General features: G+C 51.0%; 1 protein-coding gene and 1 pseudogene across 4 annotated transcripts in view; both read right to left on the minus strand.

Annotated features, from left to right (window-relative positions):
- Positions 1-24,628, minus strand: part of DGAT2 (diacylglycerol O-acyltransferase 2) — a 41,547-nt gene extending 16,919 nt beyond the window's left edge. The window contains exons 1-2 of one of the 3 annotated variants that reach the window (XM_084893418.1): positions 24,320-24,628; positions 1,009-1,137 (exon numbers count right to left, since the gene is read on the minus strand). In XM_084893418.1, coding sequence (XP_084749544.1) covers positions 1,009-1,137; positions 24,320-24,359 — 169 coding nt within the window. In that variant the 5' untranslated portion in view covers positions 24,360-24,628. Of the gene's footprint in view, positions 1-1,008; positions 1,138-12,057; positions 12,076-14,638; positions 14,658-24,319 lie in introns of those variants that run through there. The other 2 variants (XM_084893419.1, XM_084893420.1) reach the window with 2 other exon arrangements.
- LOC311627157 (small ribosomal subunit protein uS15-like) overlaps positions 15,409-25,143 on the minus strand; it is a 198,768-nt pseudogene continuing 189,033 nt past the window's right edge. Inside the window, exon 2 of the transcript XR_014797067.1 lies at positions 15,409-16,431. The product of XR_014797067.1 is annotated as a small ribosomal subunit protein uS15-like (transcript). The remainder of the gene's footprint in view (positions 16,432-25,143) is intronic.

Here is a 25,143-nt window from a genome sequence, read left to right on the forward strand (position 1 = left end):
CGGGACACCTGGGGACTCGATAAAAAGCACCTCTGTGCCACCCTTCTTCTGCCCTGCAGAGGGAGGGAGGGGCGGCACAGAGCTGCCTGGAAATGAGGTCTCCGAGGCCCCTGTGCCCCTGGCAGGACAGATGCTCAGCGCTCCCATTAGACGGACAGTCCTGAAGAGTGGCCACCCACAGGGACTTGCCCACGGGTGCTGGAATGTACTCCATGCTGCTCTGCAGCAGGTTTGTCTGCCTGTGAGCTGGGAAAGCCACTTATTATGCGGGTGACACGGGGGCCTGGGGAAGAGAAGAGGCTGCTGGGAGGGCGGGGCCTACCCCAGGCATGGGGCCTCCCCTCCTCCCACACAATCGGTGACGCCCTGCCCCTGGTCTGGATGCCAACCAGGGAGAGAGGGCATCAACCAGGACTTGCAGAAGCAGCGCCCAAAGCACTGACGTGGGAGGTGCTGAGAGAGAGGAGAGGGCATTGCATGGGCTACAGGAAGCAGCCGGGGACTGTGTTCAGCCGGGGGTGAGTGAGGGCCCCCCGGGACCGGGCCCTGTACTGGCTGCTCTCACTCCTTATTTGAGTCTCCACAAAAGCCATGCGAATTGGCCTGCATTTTCCTCGCATTCAAAATGAGGAAGCTCACTTTCAGACAGCTCAGAACCTGCGTAAGGGCACAGAGCTGGCTTGTGGTAAAGTCTTCCAGAAAATGTCTGCATGGGGAAAACGTAGGTTTTGGGGTCCTATCGTGAATTCAAATCTGTGTGACTTTGGACAAGTTACTTACCTTCTCTGAGACCTGGATTTCCCATCTGCAACATGGGAGCCATGCCACCACCTCCCACTGAATCTCCCTGAGCCCTCCCGCAGGCCTAGGATAGAGCACTGAATCTGGGATGCAAAAGGTGTAAGTAGGAGGGTGCTCTTTCCGGATTCCTGCAGAGCACAGCTCCTGCTCTAACCTATATTGGGGAGGGGGCCCCTGCCTGCCCTCCCCCTCGGAGCCCCAGCTTACCCAGCACGAGGAAGGACAGGACCCATTGTAGCACCGAGATGACCTGCAGCTGCTTTTCCACTTTGGACCTATTGAGCCAGCTAACGGAGAAGAGATCCTGGAGGGCAGAGAGGATGCTGGAGCCGGTGCCTGCAACAGACGGGGGGAGACGTGAGTCTGCTGCCCCCTTCTCTCCGGCCTCAGAGTCCCCAGCACCAACCCACCCCCCACAGGCACCTGGCCAGATGGGAGAGGAGCACGGTCACAAAATCACACACACACACGAGTTGACGTTCTAGCCCTGCCACCCAGTAGCTACCAATTCTGGGCTGTTCGCATGCCTCCCTGGACCCCAGGTGTTTATACAAACCCAGTGGGAATGGTGTCCCCTCAGGGTTTTGGAGACCAAACGAGGAAGCCAAAGAGGCTGGGGGAAGCTCTCCATGATTGCCAGTTCTCTTCCCTCCACCCCCATCAAACCCCTGTCCATATCCTTTATCTGGATCTAGTACAAATATTTAACCTTTGCTATCGGTGTCTGGGAGGCCAAGGACAGAGGTCCAACATCCAGTGTGCAATGTGTTTTCTCCATCTGTACTTTGAGCACTCTGAATCCCTACCCCACGCCCTCATCCCCAGGACTGATCCCTTTCCAAGGATCTGAGGCCTCTTGCCCACAGCCCCAAAACCACCAAGCACCACCAGAGGGATTTACACTTTCAGCTTCCTCTCAGTGCTCCAAGCTTGGGGCCCAGAGAGGAATCAGGCCAGAGCCTTTGCTTCTGCAAAGGACCTGCTGGCCAATGAGCTCAGGCAGCCTGGGACCCTGAGGGCTGCAATTACGTACACTGCCAAGCATGTGCCAAGCCTGGAAGTTAGGGCAAGGTATGCTCACTTAATTGGCTCTGTGACTGTGCCCCCCAGGGTGATACCCTGGACTTCAGTGATTGAGGGGCCATGAGGCCAGAAAGCCTGGTGACTGCAAGAGAGGCGGCATGGGGGGAGGGCATGGGCGAGGTCCCCTAACCTATCCCCCATTCCTTCCAGCAGCTGGACCAAAGGAGTGGAACAGTTCAAACCCCACGTCTGCTGAGCCCCAACTGCATGCCCCTCGCTCACCGCATCTTCACTGAGCGCCTACTGGGTAGTCATCAAACATCCCTTCACACCACCCACTCGGCCAGGCTCCAGGCACTACATCACCATCTTGTCCTTTCACACTGGCCCACTGCTGGGAGTGGGAGGGAGAGGGTTCTAGGGACTTAACTCGGGCCTTTGCATTTCCTCAAAATCTGTAGAGCAGCCAGGTCACAGCAGAGTTTAGGAAGGAACTTAATGCCCATCAGCTGAAAGTCAGCAATTGCTTTGACTTTTAGGAGGAACACAGGTAACTCAAGGCAGACACACCGGTCCTGTCCTCTTTGCCTGCTCTGGTGGGTGAGAGGGAGGGGGCTTGGTCCAGCAGGACTCAGATGCCAGTTCAGATCATGGTTCTACTCACTACTGTGACCCCAGACAAGACCATGAGGGCTCCCTGAGAGGATAGGATACATGCTGAGTGCTCAGTAGCATCTAGTATTCCGAAGGCATACGTGTGGTAGAGGTGGCAGTATGGAAAATCACTAAAGCAACTAAAGAGCCTGGGCCACAGAGGCATTCCAGAGGTTTGGCACATTACTGCTCCTTCCCCTCTCTGGATAAAAATCCTCCCACCACAGGTCTTCTCCACCTCTATACTTTCCTGATGCCCATCCTGGAGACTGAGGGCCCATCCAAGTTTCTAGAAGAGCCCAACTGGACCACCAGGGAGACTGAGGAGAGGAGCGCTGACTTGCACTGGGTTATCCAGGCAGCAGAGCCAGGGTCGGAATCCAGGATTCCTGCCGCCTGCTCAGGGCACCTCCCTTTCCCCCATAGCAGGTGCTGAGTGCCCATGGGACACAGTAGGCCCAAGGGTTGGCTGTGCTCAGGACCTGGGGAGGGACACAGGGGAGGGAAGTGAGGCCCCAGCATAGGCCTGGACCCTTGGTCAAAGGGCTGGCCTTCCAACTCACCCCCTAGCAGCTGGCTCTGCCTACTGAACTGGGCCAGAGGAAGTGAGGCAGGGGCCCTGGCAGCTAGGAGTAGGCTAAGAGCTAGGAAAAGTCCTAGCCCTGGGCCTGGGGTAAGCTGGGTGCCCGGATGGAGAGAAGACAGAATGAACTTGAGCACCTTCCTATTCAAAGTGAGGTCTGAGAGCTGTTTAAAAACACAGGATCCGGGGCCCCAGCCTGGATCTGCTGAGTCAAAATGTTTTTTTTAGCAAAATCCTCAGTCCAAAGTCTCAGGTAGGGCAGGTCTGGGGTGGGGGCCAGGGCAGAGGGAGGAGCTGGGGGCCTCCACCTATGCTGGCAGGGGGTGTGGGGGAAGAGGGAGAAGGCACCAGAGGGAAAGACATAAGTCACTGTCTTATTTGGCCACTTCCTATTGCAAACAGGACCCCAAGGCCAACAGCTTGAACAGAGCTTGAGGAAAGGGCTGGGGTCAAGCCCCTGCCTTTGGTCAGGGCCACCCATTGATGACATTCCCCCCAGTGAAACAACTGGAAAGACCTGGGTCTGCTCAGCCTATCCGAGGTCTCTGACAATGAGATGAGGGCAGCGTACAGGAACTGCGGACCGTCATGTCCAATCCTGACTCGGACAGGAAGAAGAGGGCTTAAGAGAATCCCCCAGGGACCACAGCAAGTTGGACAGAGCCAGGCTTTCCCCACACCATCCAGTCTGTTCTCACCCAGCCTTGTCCCAACTATGGCCGACAGCCAGCTCTGCAACGAAGTGGGAAACGGAAGTCCACTGAGGAATGGCAGGTGTCCCTGCGGGAGTCCAGGAGGAAGCTACCACTGCGTTCGTTCCTCAGGCCTGGGCCTGTTCGGCTGCCTCTGGTCCGCAAGAGTCAGACCTGGCTGACCAAGGAGACCAGCCCCGTGTGCTGGCCTGTCCGTGATGCTGACCCCAGCCCCAGTGGAAGCCCCCTATGAGACTAAGAAATATGGAGTCACTGCTTCTCTGTCTAGAAAGCCTTGCCCACCTGATGACCCCGACAATGAGACAAGGCAGCTCTTCTTTCAAAACCCAGATAAGGTGAGAGAGGTGATCTTTCCTTCACTGAGATGATAAACTCTAAGGCCCATGCAAGCTTGGAACTGTCAGGCTGTTTTACACCACGTCCACCCTCTGCCTTCGCGCCCCCACCCCCGCCCGGTCCCTGTCCAGCCCCCCTGGAAAGAATCTGTCTGAAGATAACGTCAGGGGAGGCCAGCTGAATGGAGAAATAAGACAGAGAAACAGAATCCTCCCTCTGGGCTCCACCGCCCCTCACCTCGTAGTAACTTCTGATGACAAACCCATCCTCCGATCACACTGGGAGCTGCACAGGGGCCAGGCCTGGGTCTGACCCGCAACTGGGATCCCCGGGCATGGTCAGAGGGACACTAAGAAAGGTCTGCTGAGCAAGAAGGAAAGCAGGTCTCTGCTCTGGCTGCTCCTCGGGCTCCCAGGTCCCTCCCTGTCATGCCGGGTGATAGGTGTGCTGCCCACGTGGCCCACAAAGCTTTGGGGCCTCCAAAGCACTTACTTCCAAAGCACCCCAACTCCTCACCAAGCCGGGAGCTTGGCATCATCATTCCTGTTTTGATGATGATAAAATGGCTGAGGGGGGTGACAGGGCCGAGGCCATTAAACCCAAGGGTGGGCAGAGTTGAATACGATTCAGCCCCAACTTCCAGGACTGCGTCCTGTCTCTATGCTACAGGTGCCCCAAGTTCCTTCTCTCGTCTCCCCACAATTGGGGGGGGAAGACTGTGGGGGGGGGGGTGGGGAGACAGGGGAAATGCATGACTTGTTTTCCTTCAGAGGGCAGCCAGGAGTCGGCATCTTGTGCTGCAGGTTAAGTGGCAGTGGCCTTGGGTTCCAGTCCCAGCTCTGTCAACGATGCGTTAATGATGGCCGAGTCCCTCACTTCTCTGGGCTTCAGTTCCCCATCTCTGACAGGGGGGCAGAGAGGGCGAACCCTGCAATCTCTTCACTGCTTGGACGCTGGTGTCCACCCTTCTGAGGATACCACCTGGAGGCCTGCCACTCTGCAACAGTCTTGGTTCAGTTGCCTAGCAGATAGGAAGTGGGGCTTCCCCTGGGCACCCCGAGGCCCCAGCCAGTCCTCACCGCTCATCTATCAGCACCTCCTCTGCCCCAGCTGTGGCTGGGAGGAGTCCAGCAGAAGCTCGCTGGATGCCAATGCTGCAATGAGATGCCACCATTGCCACCTGCACACCGAGTCCTGGGTGGGGCTGGCAGGGAGCCTCACCATCTACCCAAAGTCCCAAGCCCAATCGGCTCCCTTGGCACCCCTCCCCGGCCTCCCTCGGCACAGGGCGCTTTGAACGCCCTCTCAGCACCCGTCCACTGAAGCCAGCGTCTGCTGCTGTGGTCGTCCTCCTCTGCCAGCGTCGCCTGAGTGCCGGGCTGGGACCTATCTCCTCTGTGTGCCCAGAGCCCTATGGAGGGCCTTTGACAGCGGAACGCCTCGAGGTTTATTCCATGAATGAACTAACCCAGGGGTTGAAAGCCTAGAAGCCCAAGTTAGACCGGGCAGCTGCTCCAGCCCCATCACGGAGGGCCCTGGGGATGGGATGGAGGGCAGAGAAAGTGAGCTCCTTGCCCTCGCTGAGCAGGGGTTCTTCATCTGGGAGGGAAACAGAAGCCCTGCCTACAGAGATGTCCTTTTCTCAAGGAGAGAGACAAGGCAGGCCATAGAGTAAGCTGACTCTAAAGAAAAATTCCCAAGAGCCAACTCAAACAGCTGCTCCCAGATTCCGGTTCTTTTATGCAGCTCATCTCTCCCAGCTGGGGAGGGCAGAGGGCCACGTCACTCACCTCTCTGGGCTTCAGGCAGAGGGCGTGGAGCTGGCAGAGAGGCCCTGGGAGCAGCTCTCTCGCACCCAGAATCCCCTCCCCTCACACCCGTATGGGGCTTCTCTGTCCACAGCACTCCCCAGGAAGGCAGACAAGGCAGGAACCCCGTTCCACAGAGAAGGAAAAGCAAGTAAGGTGAACCAAACGAGGTTAAACCATTTGCTTGAGGTCAGGAGCCGGGGGAGCCAGGACTCCAGGCAGGCCTTTGGGCTCTGAGTCCCTCATTTCCACAATGCCACGCTGTGGAGGGCTGGTCCCCAAGCCAAGCCGGTCCACACCCGGACTTCAGGGACACCCCCCCCCCCCAGGCAATGGAGGGCTGTCTGCTCTGCCCACTCCGTGCCCCAGCCTGGTGGGGACATTCTCCTGTAGACGGGTTGTGCAAGGAATGCGAGCACCCACCCCCACCCATGGTTCCTACAAACCGAGCTGCTGCTGCAAGGGCTAAGCCGGAGCTGCCCACGGCAGTGGGGCCGAACAGCCCTCAGTCCTCGGCTCAGCTTGGGGTGGGGGTGGGTATGTCTGAACACCTCCTCCTTCAACATCTGATAGCGGAGTGACCAGGGAGGTGCACCCAGGGCTGATGAGCACACGGTTTCCTCTCAAACAAGCTGGCAGACAAGGGGGCGGGGTCTGACCTCTAATCCCCATCGTCTGAAAAGGGGCCCTGGGCCAGCTCGGCCCCTGCATGGCTCTGGGACCTTGGGCCCGTCACTTAGCCTCTCTCTCGGGTTGCTTTCCCATCTGCTAAATGAGGACAATCACCCCAACCTGTGGGGCTGTGGGGAAGACCAAGCGAAGAGAATGCATGTGAGGTGCATCTGGCCCCTGTTAGGTGACTGAATGATAGCCACTGTCTTTGCCTCCATCGGCGATCAGAGCGGGAAGGGGTATTCACAACGAGCTAACACAGAGCGGTGGGCTACGCAGAGGGAAAACAGAGCGAGGGTGGTGACAGAGAGGCTGTAGGAGACATTGAGCCCCTAGGAGGCAAGTCTGGGGGGCAAAAGGGAGGAGAGTGGTTGAGGTCAACCACTGGAGCAGACTCAGAGGGAGTTTAAAGAGGCAGGCCCACACAGAATGTCCTAGGACCCAGGAATGGGGGTTCATGTTTACCCCAAATGAAACGGAGGATAGAGAAGTTGGAAAGGGCTGGAGTGGCAAAAAAAATAAATAAATAAAAAATAGCTGCCTGAGGAGATGGATGGGGCCAGAGACAAGACTGAAGCCGGGAGCACTGTCCTAGCCATGGGGGAAGCAGCAGTGAACACAGCAGAAGTCTCGCCTGTCAGGGCCTTACATTTTGCTGAGGGGGAGATAAAGCACCTGCACATGAAGGTATGCTGTAGTGCCAGGCAGTGAGCTCTGAAGAGCAGTGATCTGGGGGTAATGGGCAGAGAGAGGGGTGAGAGGACCCTCTGACCGGCGGAGAGGAGGCTCTGAGCACAGCCAGCCTCCATTCAGAGGCCGGAGCACAAGGTCACGTCTCCGGACAGCCGGCACTGCTTCCTCCACCCACCTTCCATCCTGAAGCCTGGGGAGGGGGTCCCTCACACCAGCCTGGGGAGATGCCATGGACAGGAAGCTGGGCGTCAGGAGGATCTGGGCCCTCACTCGCAGGAAGCAAAGCTTTCGTGAGTCACTTCCTGTGCAAGCCTCAGTTTCCTCATCTGTACAGTGAGGCTAATACCTACCTCGGCAGACTGCTGTGAGAATGAAATGAGATAATGTACGGGCAAGAGCTTCGTGTGGATGCCGGGTAATTAATAAGTGAGCCTCGGCGTCCTCTCCTGTCTGATGGGTACAGCAACCCCTGCCCCGCTTTGGAGCCGCGGTGCTGGCATCAGCAGACTGGGGATTCAAACCCTGGCTCTGACCTCTGACATGTTGGGGGATCCTGAAAGTCCCTGCCCCTGTCTGAGACTCAGCGTCCCCCTTAGTTATGACCCAGGATTGTTGTGAAGAATCCAAACAGCTTACGGGAAAGGCCCAAACACTGTGTGGCATTCTGTTACAGACCTAGGAGGTGCCAGTGAGGTCAAAGATGTGAACAGCCTCCGGGCCTCTGAGTGGGAAATCATCCTGCACACGTTCCAGTGGCCGTGCCTTCGGGGCCCACCTGGAGCTAAGCTCTGCCCTGGCTAGACTGTGAGGAAGTCACCCCACGCTACTCTGAAGACCTGGGTGCAAGTCTGCATGGAGGCAGAGCGGGGACATACCAACAGCCCTGCTGACCCTTCCAGCCCCAGGGAGGTCCCAGAAGCTGGGTCACGTGCCAAAGAGATGGCACATCTTCAAGGTCAAAGGCAAGCTCCCTTCCAGGCCCCAGGTGGCTTTCAGTGGGACATCACACCTGATGATGAGTCAGGCGTGGCTCTGGAGGGCCATGGCCATTATTTTAGAACCTGAGTCCAGGGCCGGGCTTCTGTAAGACCTGCCCCTGAAACTGTCCCCATTCTGCATCTCACATGTTCAGCCAGACATTCCTTCCCACCAGGAAGTCTTCCCACCCTCTTGGCCTTGCCCGCATTCCCCGAAGGCAGAGTTCTGTCATCTGCAAGTCCAGTCCGGCCACGGGTTCAGCACCAGCCAGGCAGCGTGCTGGCCCCTTAGAGACCTTCCCTGCTATTGGGGGCTGACCCACCCCGCATGCTCCCACCTCACCCTTCTACTCAGCCCTTCTCATTAGGAGAAAGAGTGCGCCTTTGTTTGCAGGGACCATGTCTTATTTATCTGGATCCCTGTGCTGGGCACAGAGCAGGTGCTCAATCAATGTTGGCCGAGGGACTGGATGCTCGCCGGGACTGAGATGAACAAACAGGGCCTGGACAAGAACAGAGATAAGCCCAGTCACAGCTAACTGACCTGGGCTGTGACAGAGGGTCACATGGAACTTTCTGGGGAATTAGGAGGGAAAGGTCTCCTCCAGCTAAAGGGGGTGGGGTGTTAAAAGCAGAGTAGCAGTGGAAGGCTCTAGAGTAGGGGTGTCGAACTCAATTAGAGAAGGGGCCAAAATCTAAAATCCAGCCTAAATCGCGGGCCGAATGGTTTACTGAACAGTCATAAACTGACAATGTCATAAACTGACAGCGGAGTGCAGTGATGACAGCGCGGTGCGGGCCACATTGCAAGGCCTGGCGGGCTGGATTTGGCCCGCGGGCCTTGTGTTTGACACATGTGCTCTAGAGCATTGGTTCTCAACCTTTCTAATGTCGCGACCCTTTAATACAGTTCATGTGGTGGTGACCCCCAACCATAAAATTATTTTTGTTGCTACTTAACTGTAATTTTGCTACTGTTAATGAATCGTAATGTAAATTATGATTTTTAGGCTCTACAGCAGCGGTTTACAACCTGTGGGTCGTGACCCATAGGTTGAGAACCACTAGCAGGGTCACCTGAGACCATCGGAAAACACAGATATTTACATTACGATTCATTAACAGTAGCAAAATTACAGTTAAGTAGCAACAAAAATAATTTTATAGTTGGGGGTCACCACAACATAAGGAACTGTATTAAAGGGTAGCAGCTTAGAAAGGTTGAGAACCACTGCTCTGGAGGGAGGAAGAGAGAGGTGGAACCCAAACATTAACATTCATTCAACAAATGCTTTCTGCGTACCCTTTACGCTCCAGGTTCTGCACCAGAGTGCTGCAGACCCTGCCTCTGCTTCCGGGGCATCTGCTGGAGGCCGAGCTCTGCCCCAGGGCTGCCTACCCCAGCTATGACAGCCCCCAGGAGACAGGGCTGTGACTAATTAGGCACAAAGGGTAAGTCAGGGCCAGGGAAGACTCTTAACCCCTGGAGGACATTGTGGAGGAAGTGCTGGGGCAGGTGAGATGTGACGTGTGAGTAAGAGTTTTCCAGTCTGTCAGGAGGTGCAGGGTCAGGACCCGGGTACTGGTCCTGCAAATGGTATGTGCCAAGGCCTGGAAGGGAGAGAGCATAGGTTTGAGGAATGAACTGCAAGTAGCTCAGCCAGGCTGGAGCAAGAAGAGTGTGAGAGTGTGTGAGTCCAGGTGAGCAAGTGAAGTGGGAGCCATGAAGGACCAGGAATGCCAGGCAAGGAGCTCTGGACGCCAGCCTGAAGACCAGGAAGACTGTGACCCGCTCCTCCCCTTCCTCCCTCCGACGGCAGCTGGTGCCCAGGGGCCCCGTGGCCATCAGCCAGCTGTTTACTGGGTCCTGGCACACTGGTGAGTTCTTTTTTGGGAAGACTAATAATTCCCACTTTAAGACTTCTGGCTTGCAAGACTCCTGGCTTTGCAGATATTACAACAGGGCCACTGGGATACCTGCAAAGCCAACACACAGCTGGGGGTGGGGGTGCTGGCTGGGAATCGACTGGCTTGGCTACCAGGACCCCCGCCTGGGCTCAATGGACTCCTGCTTGTTGGCTCTCAGGGCCTCCTGCATAGAATACAGGCAGGGAGCCAGCATCCCGAGTCCCCACAGACGCAGGGACCCTGGGCCTCTTCCAATCCTAGGTCTCAGTTTCCCCACTGGCACTAAGTTAGGACGTTGGGTGAGATCAGCTGAAATCTGAGGTCCTGACAACCTGGACCTTCTGTGTTTTGCTAGATCTACTGCTGAATTTTTATCAACAAGAGGCCTCCCTAAGAGACGACAAGCCCCTCCTTGGGCTGCTCTGGAGACCTAAATTTTAAAGTGTTTGGTTTTCAGGAAATAGGGGAAGTCCTGGGAGGAGAGGTCAAGGAAGTGGGGCTCTCCTAACCCTTTGGAACGATCAACAGGACCATCAGGGTGATTGGATGAGAACCCCAATGGCCCGCTTTCTCCACCCCCACCTTCTGACACATTAAAAAAAAAAAAAAAATAGCTACTCAAGTAGGAGGGTTGCCATGACAACACCACCAGCCTGTAGGTACATCACCAAGGAGTCCTCAAAATAGGCTCCTTTCACAACACATGAGTAAGCATGGGGGAGCTACATTCTACCTGGCCCCAAGCAGGACACGAGTCCATCTTTCACAGGGACAAACTGAGAAGCGAGCCCCGAAGCATTTAGGGGCAGGACTGGAATCCCATTCCTGCAGCAGATCTGGAATGAATGTGAGGGGACCCACGTCAGCCAGCCCTCCCCACTGTACAGAGAGGAGGTCCGCCTTCCAGGCAGGCAGGGTCTCGCCTACGTTCCCACGGGAAGCAGAAGCAGGGTGAGGCCCTTGGCCCTTTGCTCAGGGCTGGTAAATGTGCTCTCATAATGAAAGGGATTCACATCTTTTGCTTCTGCTGGTTTGTCCAAATGGTCTGTCAGTTCAGCCTCCTTGGGTCTGGGGCACAACCTGGGCAGATCCTATTAGGATGCGTTTTGCCATTTTACAGATGAGGGAGACTAAGAGTCAGGAAGGTGTCAAGCCTGACTCCTACCCCCAGGCCCTCAAGTCTACTAGCAGCAGCTCCATATCAGGAACCCCAGAAGTGGTAGCGGCCAAGAAACTAAGTGCACCAGGCTCCTCCCCCTGCAAACTGCCCCCAACCTCCCCGCCCGCCCCGCCCCCCCCAAAAAAAAAAAAACCCACACAAAAAAACCGGGTGTAGGTGAGCCACCCCAGGCCTGGAGACGGGTCTGGGTCTCGGGTCTCGACCTCAGCATACACACCAGGGCTTCAGCCCAGGTTGGTGACTTGGAGGCCTTGCAGGGAGACTGCCACTCCCACCCAAATCTCAGGTTCTGTTTATACTGGTTCCTGAATGTTTTTCCTGCCTTGCTAACGCCTATTCATCTTTCGGTGTACAGACTGAATGTCCTCTTCCAGAAAGCCTGCCCTGGCCCCAGATGATTTAGCTGCCCCACCCTCACGTTCAGGCCTCCCAGTTCCCCTTGCTCCCTTCCCTGTCACTGTGTAGTCATCTCATGTACGTCCCCGTCAGTCTCACTTCCTCAAAGGCAGACACACCAGGGCTGGCCAACCTGTACGCCGCACAGAGTCTAATGCACAGAGGTGCTCCATCAGTAAACCGAACGGTCCCCGCCACGGTAAAGCAGAGCCTGCTACTCTCCATAGCACTGGGGGCCTGTGGCATGCACACGGTCACACAGGACAGACAAGGACTGACTTGAGAGTCATGAGTTGGTTTACAAAGCACTTACCATCCACGCTCACTCAAACTCTCACTTCCTTGAGAGCTTGAGATTTCTGATCCTCTGTTACAGGGGGAGTGAGGTCCCCAGAAGAGAAGTACCTAAGCTGCCAATCACATCCAGAGGCTAGCCGGGGCTGGAATTCTATCAATAGCTCTAGATATAGGCTTCTAGGCCCTGGAAGCAGTGAGGGGGACCAAGGCAAGTTGGCTCTACCTACTTTACAGTCAGCCCTAGACCCAGCTTCTCATGAGGTGGTGGGTGTCTCCAGGGCAGGGGGAGAGCTGGAGCCCCAGTGCAGGGGGACAAAGAGGAGGCCTGAGGACAGACCAAGGAACCACACCGAGGCCAAAAGCAGAGCTTCCTGCCAAGAGGAACAGGGCCGCTCTCAAGAGAGCTGAGGGCCCATTAATGATTCATTCATTCAACAAATATTTTCTGAGCACCTACCCACATGCCAGGCATTATGCTAAGGCCGAGGACCCATCACTGAGAGAGACAGGCAAGGTCCCTGTTCCCTAGGTGCTGACAGTCTTATGGGGGAGACAATGACCTACACAGTCAAGTCCACATGATAATATATGTAATTAAAAAAGATTATTTAAAAAAATAAATAAAACAAGTTGTGGTGACTCTCAAGATGGCATGGTCAGAAAAGGCCTCTGAGAGGAGACTGATCAGAAGCCAGCCATGCAAAGATCTGAGCAGAAGGGCAGCCGAAACCGATTTGGCTCAGTGGATAGAGTGTTGGCCTGCGGAATGAAAGGTTCCAGGTTCGATTCCAGTCAAGGGCATGTATCTTGGTTGCGGGCATATCCCCAGTGGGGGGTGTGCAAGAGGCAGCTGATAGATGTTTCTCTCTCATTGATGTATCTAACATTCTATTTCTCTGATTCTCCCTTCCTCTCTATTAAAAAATCAATAAAATATATATTTTTTTAAAAATAAGGGCAGCACACAAAAACCCTGAGCAAGCCCTAGCTGGTTTGGCTCAGTGAATAAAGCCTCAGCCTGTGGAATGAAGGGTCCTTGGTTCGATTCCAGTCAAGGGCACACATGCCCAGGTCATGGGCTCCATCCCCAGTGTGGGGCATGCAGTGAAGGAGGCAGCCAATCAATGATTCTCTCTTATTTTTGCTGTTTCTATCTCTCTCTTCCTCTCCCTTCTCTGAATTCAATTAAGAAGATTATATATATATATATATATATATATATATATATATATATATATATATATATAACAAAACAAAACAAAACAAACCTTGAGCAAGATAGGGCTGAACCTGCAGGAACGGGAAGACACCAGCAGTTCCGGCACACGACAGGGTAGGAATGAGGTCATGAAGCCGTGGAGCTGCCACGTGGGGCTTCGTGGCCACAAGGATGTGGGGCAACTGTCAGCTCACCTGGCATCAAAGCCCCGGGGCTGGGCTGTCTCTCGCCACCAGAGCGAGCTGGGGCGGGGGGCTTCCTCAAAAAGCCTGGGCGGTGTGATGTGCCACCACCCCATGAAAACTGGAAGCTGCTGCACCTCCAGCGGCCAGAGCCCTGTGCGCAGCCCTGTGCCGCCTCCCTGTACTTCCTCTCGGCTTAAGGAAGCGAGTCACAGCCTGGGAAGCGGACCCGGGTTCTAAGCCTGGCTTTGGTAACGCTGGACCAGAGGCTTCTCTCTGGGGCCCGCAGTGCCCCGGCGGTAGCACAAGGGCTGGGCCAGATGCAGCGTTAACAAATGACTATGATTTTATGACGCAAGCGTTGCTGCTGAATTTGGAGGTGGGAGGAGGGGGGCGGGGCAGGATTTCCACACTGGTTACTGACTCGCCCAACCTGCTAATAAATATTCCTCTTGGTCCTTCTTTCCCAGCCCAGATGAGGCCTTGGGAGCACAGATAACCCCGAACTGGCCTCCGTGCAGCTGGGGAAATGGGACAGGGCGGGGAAGCTCCAAAAAAAGAGAGGAGGAGAACATGCATGATGTTCTCATGCCATAATTTTTGGCTGGGTTAGGGAACTACCAACCGCCAGTTCTGGAGTTATCCCCCCAACAACCTAGCCTTAGTTTCCCTCCCCACCAAGTGCCCGCTTGCAGTGACGGGGAGGGAGCTCCACCCTCACCCACACGAAGCCTGTTGCAGTCTTCAACAGCTGTTAGAAAGAATTCCTCCATGATACCAACACCTGCCCTCCTCGTCCCTCTGTTGCAGGTCCTGCTCTTTGGAGCCACACAAATCAGCTTAGAATGTTCATGGAGCTGCCACCATCTCATGCTGGGTCATGGGTTAAACCTCAGAGATATAGGCAGACATCAGAGGGCTCTCACCTGAAGATCCTCCCCTTCTCTCCATGTCCATCGTCCCCGTGTCCCGTCCCCCCCTCCTCCCCCTCCGCTGTCCAGGGGCAAAGGAAGAGATGCAAATGAGACCAGCTCTGCAGCCTCCACCCAGAACAGTCCTTCAGACAAACAACTAGCAACATGCACCTCCCTCCCCCCCCCCCAAATCAGACACCCACGTGTCCATGCTCCCACAGCAGCACTGCTTTCCTCTTGGTCAGGAGACCAGACACCAAGGAGTCCAGTTCAATCTCTCACCCATTGCAGGACTTCCCTTCCCGGACTCCACGGTCTCTCCTTGAATTCGGCCACTAACAGGGTGTTCAGCAGCAGCACCTTATTTACAGAGGCAAAGCAGGCCACCGGCGAGTGTTGTCAGAGACCAGGGATGTGGAAAGCAGGTCTAATGGAGATGCCCAGATAACACCGAATTTGCTTCATCACCCTCCCCGACCCCACCCAGTCTTTCACCAAAGCCGATCTATCCGGAGCTAAGTTGATTGGTTTGCATCTCATACCAGCCCTTGCTAGATCCCAGGATGGAATTCTTTGCAGCCAATTAAACAAAAATGTTTTCGAGATCGGATAACAGCGTGGGGAAATGCTCCTGACGGGATATGAAGCCACTTGGTCCAAACCCTTCCCTAGACATCCTGCTAACTAACAAACTCCAGGTCCAAACCATGAGAGTCAGAGTCCCCGGTCCGGGAAGATACAGCTCCCGGCCAGCAGAGGTAAGGGAAGGGGGCATCAGGAAGGACTAGCACAGAGAGCATCCCTGGCCCATAACTGGAGGCAAATACACTTTTAAAAGCATGAATATGGGTAAGTCCCGTCTTCCCTTCTTATGAGCCTTCAGAGGGCACAGTGGACAGACCAGCTTTCTTTAGGTGAGGGAAGGGGCTGTCAGGGGCTGTTGGGCCAGGTGCGTGGGGCAGCTCAGGCCGCTTGCCTCCCGAGATGGTGACAGCGGCTCGGGACTTCTCCAAGGGCAAACAGCACCCACACCAACAGGGGCAGACACAGCCACAGCCACACAGAGAACAACAGCAATGCCAGGACACGGTTACACTGTGACACAGCCATTAAACATGACAAGTGAATTTGAATAACAGGAGGAAATACTCATGACGGAACATCCAGAGGGAGAAAACAGGATTCAGAACTATAGTAGCTATAGCGTGCCCTCAGCTTTATACAATACATAGAAATAAAATTATAAAAATATACTAACATGGCGAAAAACGGAGGGGGCGGAGCTTGAAGATGGCGACCGAACAGACGGACTTGTTCTGACCCCGGTCCCAAAACAGATAGAAGCAACATCTGAGTCGCTCAGGGAATGTTGATTAGCAGCTAAGGGGCAGCGGATCACTCTAGGAAGGTAAGGAAGTGTCCGCTGGACAATTTTTCCTGACCAAGCGGCCAGCACTCCCGACTTCTCCCGGAGCTCCGGGCTCAGCGCAAAGGCGGCGCCACCCTACCAGGAAGGGAGCAGCTTCTCTGAGGCCTGGAAAACCCACAGCCGAGGAGTCCATCGAGCACCTGTGGCGCCCCGATCGGAGCAAGCGGGTGGATTCAAGGAAGCTCTTCAACCACCCACAGAAAGGTCAGAGTTTGCGTGGCTAGGCTGAGAGTTCAGGCTGCGATAGCGCCATTGCTCCAGCGAGGCCCCGCCCCCAGAGCGGCCCTGAGCGCGCCACCAGGAGCACCGCGAGGCCCGGCCCCAGTGCGGCCCAGAGCACCGCGGCCCGGAGCGCCGCGAGGCCCCGCCCCCAGAGCGGCCCTGAGCGCGCCACCAGGAGCGCTGTGAGGCCCCGGCCCCAGAGCGGCCCAGAGCACCGCGGCCCGGAGCGCCGCGAGGCCCCGCCCCCAGAGCGGCCGTGGCCCCGCCTATATTGTAGCCCGGGAGAGCTGCGAGGGCCCGCCCCCAGAGAGAAAGAGGGCCAGAGCAACCAAAGTCTGGGAGGTCAAACCAGTAACACTGACACCTAAGGGCTGAACTACAAACTGCCTTTTTTTTTTTTTTTTTTTTTTTTTTTTTTTTTTTTCTTTTTTCTTTTTCTTTTTCTTTTAATTAATCAAAAATAAATAAATGGACACAAATAACTAAGATATAGCCTGCCTAAAATTAAGGACTACCTTACAAAACTGAGGTGCAGTGGAAAGCTGGGAACTGCAAGACTCTCTGATCCAAGAACCAGGCATACCAAATACAATAACAGAGGAAGTGATTGAACTCTACTGGACAATTTTATGCTAATTATACTATTCTTTATTTTATTTTCATTTTTTACATTTTTTATTTAATTTTCATTTTTTACATCTTTTACTTCAGAAACGATTTTTTTTCTTTTTTCCTTACTTGATTTTACCTTTTCAATTATTACATTTTTCAATCTCTATCTTCACTATTACTACTGCTATTTTGCAATTTTTTTTTCTTTTTCTTTTCCTCCCCAGTACCATTTTACTTCGTCTTTATTTTACATTGGGAGTAACCTTCATTCTATTTTAATCTCTACTATAGCATCATTCAACCCTATCTCAATTCGACCTTTACCCCATCACTCTCTTACTAAACTTTAACCTTTTAGTCTCCAGTTTATCCTATCCCTTTCCGGCTTTAGTTTTTCCTCTATTCTTTCTGTATACCCCCTGCTAAAGCTCTCACTATACTCATAGATCTAAGTTCCAACCCCTGATACAAGTGTATAAATATCACTCTCTGCACTATATTAACTAGTTAAAAAAAACACACAAAAAAAAACGGTTCTACTTTCTATCCTTTTCTCATTGTTTGAGTGAAGGTTGATTATTGTGAATATTGGTGCTTTTCAGTGAAATTGTTATGCTTATTCCAGTGTTGTTATTGTTGCTTTGTAATTTTTTTTAAATCCTCTGTTTTTGTTTGTTTCTTTGACTTCTGTATATCATAACCTTACTTAATAATAGTGGATATTGTATTGTAGTTTGTATTAATCTCCAAGTATTGTTACCGGCATTGGCTGGGCTCAGTGGTTGATCTATGGCAATTTTCTCCACATATATATAGTTTGTTTCCCATTTTTTTAGTTTGCTTCTTCTCTCTCTCTCTCTCTCTCTCTCTCTCTCTCTCTCTCTCTCTTTCTCTCTCTCTCTTCTTTTTCTCCCTGTTTTCTAACTTCATTTTGTCATTACTTTATTTCTTCTTTGACTTTTTTTTTTTTTTTTTAATTTTTCTTTATTTTATTTTTACCTTCCTTCCTTCCTTCTCTCCTATACCCTAATTTGCCTATCGCTAGGGGTTACCTTTATTAGAGGTTATTAATATTGTAAATACATTCCTGTTAAGTGCCTCTCGTGTTGTACATGGTAGTGTTGTATTTTGCACCTATAAATTAACGCAAGAGAAAGAACACCACATAACCAGACATCCTGAAAAGAGATACCATGGGAAGACAAAGAAACACCCCACAAATGAAAGAAAAGCAGGCATCACCAGAAAAGGAAGTAAACGAGCCAGAGGCAAGCAGCCTACCAGAGCAAGAGTTCAGAATAATGATTATTGGTTGGCTAAAAAGAATGGAAGAGAAATTTGACAATAACCAAGAAGAAATGAGGAAGAACCATCAGGAATTGAGGAAGAACCAAGAAGAAATGAAAAATGACATCGCTACCATGAAGAACTCAATAGAAAGCATCAAGAGTAGACTAGATGAAGCGGAAGACCGCATCAGTGAGCTAGAAGACAAGATGGAAAAAAATACCCAATTAGAGCAGCTTCTAGAAAAAAAGATTAAAAAGCAGGAGGAGAGCCTACGGGAGCTTTGGGACATTACAAAACAAAATAATATTCGAATAATAGGGGTTCCAGAAGGAAAGGAAACTGAGGTAGACGTGGAAAAAGTATTTCAAGAAATAATGACAGAAAACTTTCCTGAGATAGAGAAGAAAAAACCCACACAAATCCAAGATGCTCGCAGAGTCCCAAGCAAAATGAATCCCAGAAGACAGACGCCAAGGCACATTATAATTAAAGTGGCAAACAACAACGACAAAGTAAGAATCTTAAAAGCAGCCAGAGAGAGACAGAAAGTTACTTACAAAGGAACCCCCATCAGACTAGCAACTGATTTCTCAACAGAAACATATCAGGCCAGAAGGGAATGGGATGAAATATACAAAGTCATGCAAAGGAAGGGTTTGAATCCAAGAATACTGTACCCAGCAAGACTATCAATCAAAATTGAAGGGGAAATCAGGAGCTTCACAGACAAAAAAAGACTGAAGGAATTTATCTCCACCAAACCAGCAATGCAAGAAATGCTAAAGGGTCTACTGTAAAAATAAAGAAATAGGAATTGAAGAAGGAACATGGGTATAGAATAAAAATGCCATCAAATGAGTACCTATCAATAATAACCTTAAATGTAAATGGATTAAATGCTCCAATCAAAAGACATAGGGTGTCAGATTGGATAAGAAAACAAGACCCTTACATCTGTTGCCTACAAGAAACCCACCTCAGAAAAAAAGATGCACACAGACTGAGGGTGAAGGGATGGAAAAAAGTTTTCCAGGCAAATGGAAAGGAAAGAAAAGCTGGGGTAGCAATACTTATATCTGACAAATTAGATCTCAGAGTGAAGGACATAACAAGAGATAATGAAGGTCACTTCATAATACTAAAGGGTACAATCCAACAAGAAGAAATAACCCTGGTAAATATATATGCACCCAATACAGGAGCACCCAAATACATAAAAAAACTGCTGGAGGACATTAAGGGAGAGATTAATAGCAATACAATCATAGTAGGAGATTTTAATACCCCACTGTCACCCTTCGACAAATCATCTAAACAAAAAAGCAGCAAAGAAATATCAATCCTAAACGACTCACTAGACCAGATGGAATTAATTGACATCTTTAGAACATTCCACCCCAAAGCCACAGAATATACATTCTTCTCAAGTGCACATGGGACATTCTCAAAGATAGACCACATTTTGGGACATAGGCAGAGTCTATTCAAATTCAAGAAGATAGAAATCATATCAAGCATCTTCTCAGACCATAGTGGCATAAAACTGGAAATTAATTACAATAAAAATAATCCAAAGAAATCAAATACATGGAGACTAAACAACATGCTATTAAACAAGGACTGGGTTACCAGAGAAATCAAGGAAGAAATTAAAAACATCCTGGCAACAAATGACAATGAAAACACAACAATCCAAAATCTATGGGACACAGCAAAAGCAGTTTTGAGAGGGAAGTTCATATCCTTACAAGCCTATTGCAAAAAACTAGAAAAAATGGTAACAGATGAACTAACTCTACAACTCAAAGAGTTAGAAAAAGAGCAACAAGAAAAGCCCAGTGTAAGCAGAAGGAAGGAAATAACAAAAATCAGAGCACAGATAAATGACATAGAGACCAAAGAAACAATACATAAGATCAACAAAACCAAGAGCTGGTTCTTCGAAAGGATAAACAAGATTGATGGACCTCTAGCCAGGCTAACCAAGAAACAAAGAGAGAGGACCCAAATAAACAAAATCAGAAATGAAAGAGGTGAAATAACAACAGACCCCACCGAAATACAACAGATTGTTACAAAATACTACGAACAACTCTATTCCAACAAACTAAACAACCTGGAGGAAATGGACATATTCCTAGAAAAATACAAACTGCCAAAACTCAATCAGGAAGAATCTAAAAATCTCAATAGACCAGTGACGTGGGAAGAAATTGAAACCGTCATCAAAAAGCTTCCAGCAAACAAAAGCCCAGGGCCAGATGGCTTCACAGGAGAGTTTTACCAAACATTCAAGGAAGAACTAAAACCTATCCTCCTCAGACTATTCCAAAAAATCCAAGAGGAAGGAACACTTCCGAACTCCTTCTATGAAGCCAACATCACCCTAATACCAAAACCAGATAAAGACAACTCAATGAAAGAAAATTACAGGCCAATATCCCTCATGAACATAGATGCCAAAATCCTCAACAAAATTCTAGCAAATCGACTCCAGAAGAACATCACAAAGATCATACACCATGACCAAGTAGGATTTATTCCAGGAATGCAAGGATGGTACAATATCCGCAAATCAATAAACGTGATACATCACATAAACAAATTGAAAGATAAAAATCATATAGTCATATCAATTGACGCAGAAAAAGCATTTGACAAAATCCAACACCCTTTCCTGTTAAAAACTCTTAAAAAAGTGGGAGTACAAGGATCATACCTCAACATAATAAAAGCTATATATGATAAACCCACAGCCAACATTATACTCAATGGGCAAAAACTAAAACCATTCCCTCTAAGAACAGGAACAAGACAGGGATGCCCACTCTCGCCACTCCTGTTTGACATAGTTCTGGAAGTACTAGCCATTGCAATTAGACAAGAGGAGGAAATAAAAGGCATCCAAATTGGAAAAGAAGAAGTAAAGTTATCCTTATTTGCAGATGACATGATATTGTACATAAAAAACCCAAAAGACTCCATTAAAAAACTAATTGACTTAATAAATGAATTTGGCAACGTAGCAGGATATAAAATTAATGCCAAGAAATCCATGGCATTTCTATACACCAATAGTGAAACTACAGAAACAGAGGCTAAAAAAGCAATTCCATTCACCATCGCACCAAAAAAATTAAGATACCTAGGAATAAATTTAACTAAAGAAATAAAGGACCTATTTGCGGAAAACTACACGACACTGAAAAAAGAGATAGAGGAAGATGTAAGGAGATGGAAGAACATACCATGTTCATGGATTGGTAGGATCAACATCATCAAAATGTCCATACTTCCTAAAGCAATCTATAGGTTCAATGCACTCCCCATTAAAATACCAACGACATATTTCACTGACCTAGAAAGAACTCTCCAAAAGTTCATTTGGAACAATAAAAGACCCCGAATAGCCACAGCGATTCTGAGAAAGAAGAGTAAAGTAGGAGGGATCTCAATACCAGACTTCAAACTATACTACAAAGCCACTGTTCTCAAAACAGCCTGGTACTGGCACAAGAACAGACAAATAGATCAATGGAATAGAATTGAGAACCCAGATATCAACCCAAATCACTATGCTCAATTAATATTTGACAAAGGAGGCACGAATATACAATGGAGTCAAGACAGTCTCTTCAATAAATGGTGTTGGGAAAATTGGAAAGACACATGCAAAAGAATGAAACTAGATCACCAACTTACACCATTCACAAGGATAAACTCAAAATGGATACAGGACTTAAACATCAGACGGGAAACCATAAAAATACTAGAAGCATCCACAGGTAGCAAAATCTCAGACGTATGCCAAAATAACTTCTTCACTGATACTGCCCCTAGGGCAATGGAAGCTAAAGAGAAAATAAACAAATGGGACTACTTCAAAATAAAAAGCTTTTTTACAGCAAAAGAAACCATCAATAAAACAACAAGAAAGCCCACGGTGTGGGAGATCATATTTGCAAATATTACCACTGATAAAGGTTTAATCTCCAACATTTACAGACAGCTTATACAACTAAATAAAAGGAAGATGAATGATCCAATTAAAAAATGGGCAATGGACCTAAACAGAATATTTTCAAAAGAAGACAGAAGGAAGGCCAAAAGGCACATGAAAACATGCTCAAAGTCACTAAGTATCCGAGAGGTGCAAATCAAAACAACAATGCGGTACCATCTCACACCTGTCAGAATGGCCAACATCAACAAATCAACAAACGACAAGTGTTGGCGAGGTTGCGGAGAAAAAGGAACTCTCGTGCACTGCTGGTGGGAATGCAGACTGGTGCAACCACTGTGGAGAACAGTGTGGAGTTTCCTCAAAAAACTGAAAATGGAACTCCCATTTGACCCAGTAATCCCACTTCTAGGAATATATCCCAAGAAACTAGAAACACCAATCAGAAAGGATATATGCACCCCTATGTTCATAGCAGCACAATCTACAATAGCCAGAATTTGGAAACAGCCTAGGTGCCCGTCAGCAGATGATTGGATCCAAAAACTATGGTACATCTACACAATGGAATACTATGCTGCCATAAAGAAGAAGGAATTCTCATCATTTGCAGCAACCTGGATGGAATTGGAGAGCATCATGCTGAGTGAAATAAGCCAATCAACGAAAGAGAAACACCACATGACCTCACACATCGGTGGATGATAAAGATCTTTATAAACTGATGAACCAAGAGACAGATATAGAGAAAGTAAAGCAACAGGCAGACTGTCAAATTACAGTGGGGAGGGTAGGGATATCAGGGGGAGATAATAGATCAACCGAAGGACTTGTATAAATGCATATAAGTACAACCAATGGACATAAAACTATGGGGAGGGAGGGGATGTGTGGGAGGGAGGGAGGGGGGCAATAAAAAAAAATCAAGAAAATATGTAAAAAATAAATAAATAAATAAATAAATAAATTAAAAAATAAAAAATAAAAAATAAAATAAAATGAAAACGGAGCCACAGGTATTTGAGAACAATTTAAAAACTAGCCCCGTGAGGGTTGGGCAGCCCAGGAGTGCCAACGCCTGAGCCCAGGACTGCAGCCGAAAAAAAAAAAAAAAAAAAAAAAAAAAAAAAAAAAAAAAAAATATACTAACATGGCAATAGAATGCTATCTTTGGGTAGTCAATACCAGCAATTTTTATTTTCATTCTGTGTGTGTGTGTATATATATATATTTTTTTTTTCTCAAAATTCCAGTAATTATGATGTTTTACTTTTATAATGAAGCTGGGTGGAGTAAACAATTGTGAGTTACTAAAGAATAACTCTAAGTAGGACAGGTTCAGCAGAATAAAGGCTTAGGGGGAGGGAGGGAGGGAGGGAAGTTGGATTCCAGCAAGACAGACACTCCGACCAGGACAGCTGTGAGGACTTCCCCAGGTCTCCCGGGTTTGTGTTGAATCCCATGGCCAAGGTTATTTCTTAAGGAAACCCTGGACAAGTTTCTCCAGCGATGGGGTGGGGGAGGGAGACGTGGGAGGTGGAAGGGATGCTCTTCCTTGAGGGGGGGAAAGTTCTGGAGTTTGATCTCTACTCTGCCCCTGATTCAGTTCCAGGGGCATGGGCCACATCGGAGGGCACTCGGGTCACCCCCCCACACACACACACTTTCAGAGATGCCAGGCTCCTAGTTGCTTTTGAGTGGGCCCCAGAGCGTTGCCTGGCGCGTGGGTGTTGGAGAGAGGACAGTGTGGGCACACCTGCCCCAGTCCGGCATGTTCTCTGGTGGCTGTTGTCGAGGGGATTGCAAAACCCTGGCCACGCTGCCCCATGCAGTCCGTCTCTCTCCCTTGCGCTGCCTGGTGAGGGCTGAGGGGAGGGAACTGCCAGGGGCCACCAACAATGCCGGGGCTGGAGATGAGTTGTCCAGTATCACCCCTGTTTCCCAGGTGAGACAAGCAAGCTGGGGGGAAGGAAAGGGATGTAACAGAGGTTGCAAATATTGAAATACTGATGAACGCTAGCGTGGGGAATGAATCCAGACTTGACTCCCATGCCAGGATACATGGATCAGACTAGGTAACCATTCTTCCTCCCTAGCCCCAGACCGGGATGATCAGAAGGGGTTGGGGCGGCAAGCTTTCCCCCTAAGAAAAGAGGCTGTTGGGACCTTAACCTGCACAGTGGCCAGTCCTTCCCAGCACCACCTCATTGTAAGAACACGCTCCTGCTCGCCTTAGCGCCCTTCCTCAGGGCTCTTCCTGGAGACCTTCTTGCAGCTTTAGAACCCCAGGCCGAGAAAGCGCCAAAGGCCCTGCAGACCCCTCGGTGCTCGGTGACAAGCCTATCTCCCAGACACTCACCCCATCCCCAAGCCCCTCTCATAGGACAGACAGCACGGACCGCCACCCGAGCTCTCCCTCCGGGCAGGCAGCCCGGGGTCCGGTGCTCACCTCGCAGGACCCCGGAGTAGGCGGCGATGAGGGTCTTCATGCTGAAGCCGGTTCAGGGAACGGCCCTGCGGGAAGCCGCTTCACCCCGCGCCCCTGGCCATGCCCCGGCCGCCGGGGCCAGGGCTTCGCGCCGCGAGCACGGGAGCCCGGGGGCCGCGCGGACGCACCGCACGAGGAGCGGGGGAGCCGGGGAGCGGGGGGAGCCCGGGCGCTGGGGGCGCTGGGGGCGCTGGGGGCGCGCGGCAGGCAGTCCGAGCAGCAGTGGAACGCGAAGACCCCGCCGTGGCCACTCGGGCGGCCACTGGAGCTCGGCGTTTTATAACCTCACAACCAACGGGGCGGGGCCGGGCGGGCGGGCGGGGCGGGGCCGGCGTTCCAGCCCACGCGCCCCACTGGCTGGGGAGTAAGGGAGGACGGGGAGCGAGGCTGGGGCTCGGCTCCGCGGGGACCCCTGTTTTGTGCGCTTGAGGCCACAGGCGTGGGGAGCGCGGGGGTGCCGGGAGCGGAGGCCGGGGTCCTCCCTGCAGGAGAGGCGCCTGGGGATCCCTGCGGCTCCCCCTCTCCGCCCCTCGCTCTCCCCCGCGGAGGTTGGTACGGCCCGGCCAGGCGGCTGGAACGTGGGCGCAGGGGCGGGAGTCCGGCACGTGCAGGGGGCCGGCCAGGGGCGTGCGGCCAGGTGTTGTTTGGAGTCTCTTGGGCAAGGCCTTTCCTTGGCCGCAGATGCCATGGTCCCGCCTCTGGTCGGTATCAGGGATTGCTTAGGTTAGGGCTGGACTCCTGCACCACCCAGATGCCTCTACCTTTTTCCATCTCTGTGTTGAGAA

The sequence above is a fragment of the Pipistrellus hanaki genome (genome assembly GCF_964339955.1).
Source record: "Pipistrellus hanaki genome assembly, chromosome: 9".
Classification (NCBI taxonomy): domain Eukaryota; kingdom Metazoa; phylum Chordata; class Mammalia; order Chiroptera; family Vespertilionidae; genus Pipistrellus; species Pipistrellus hanaki.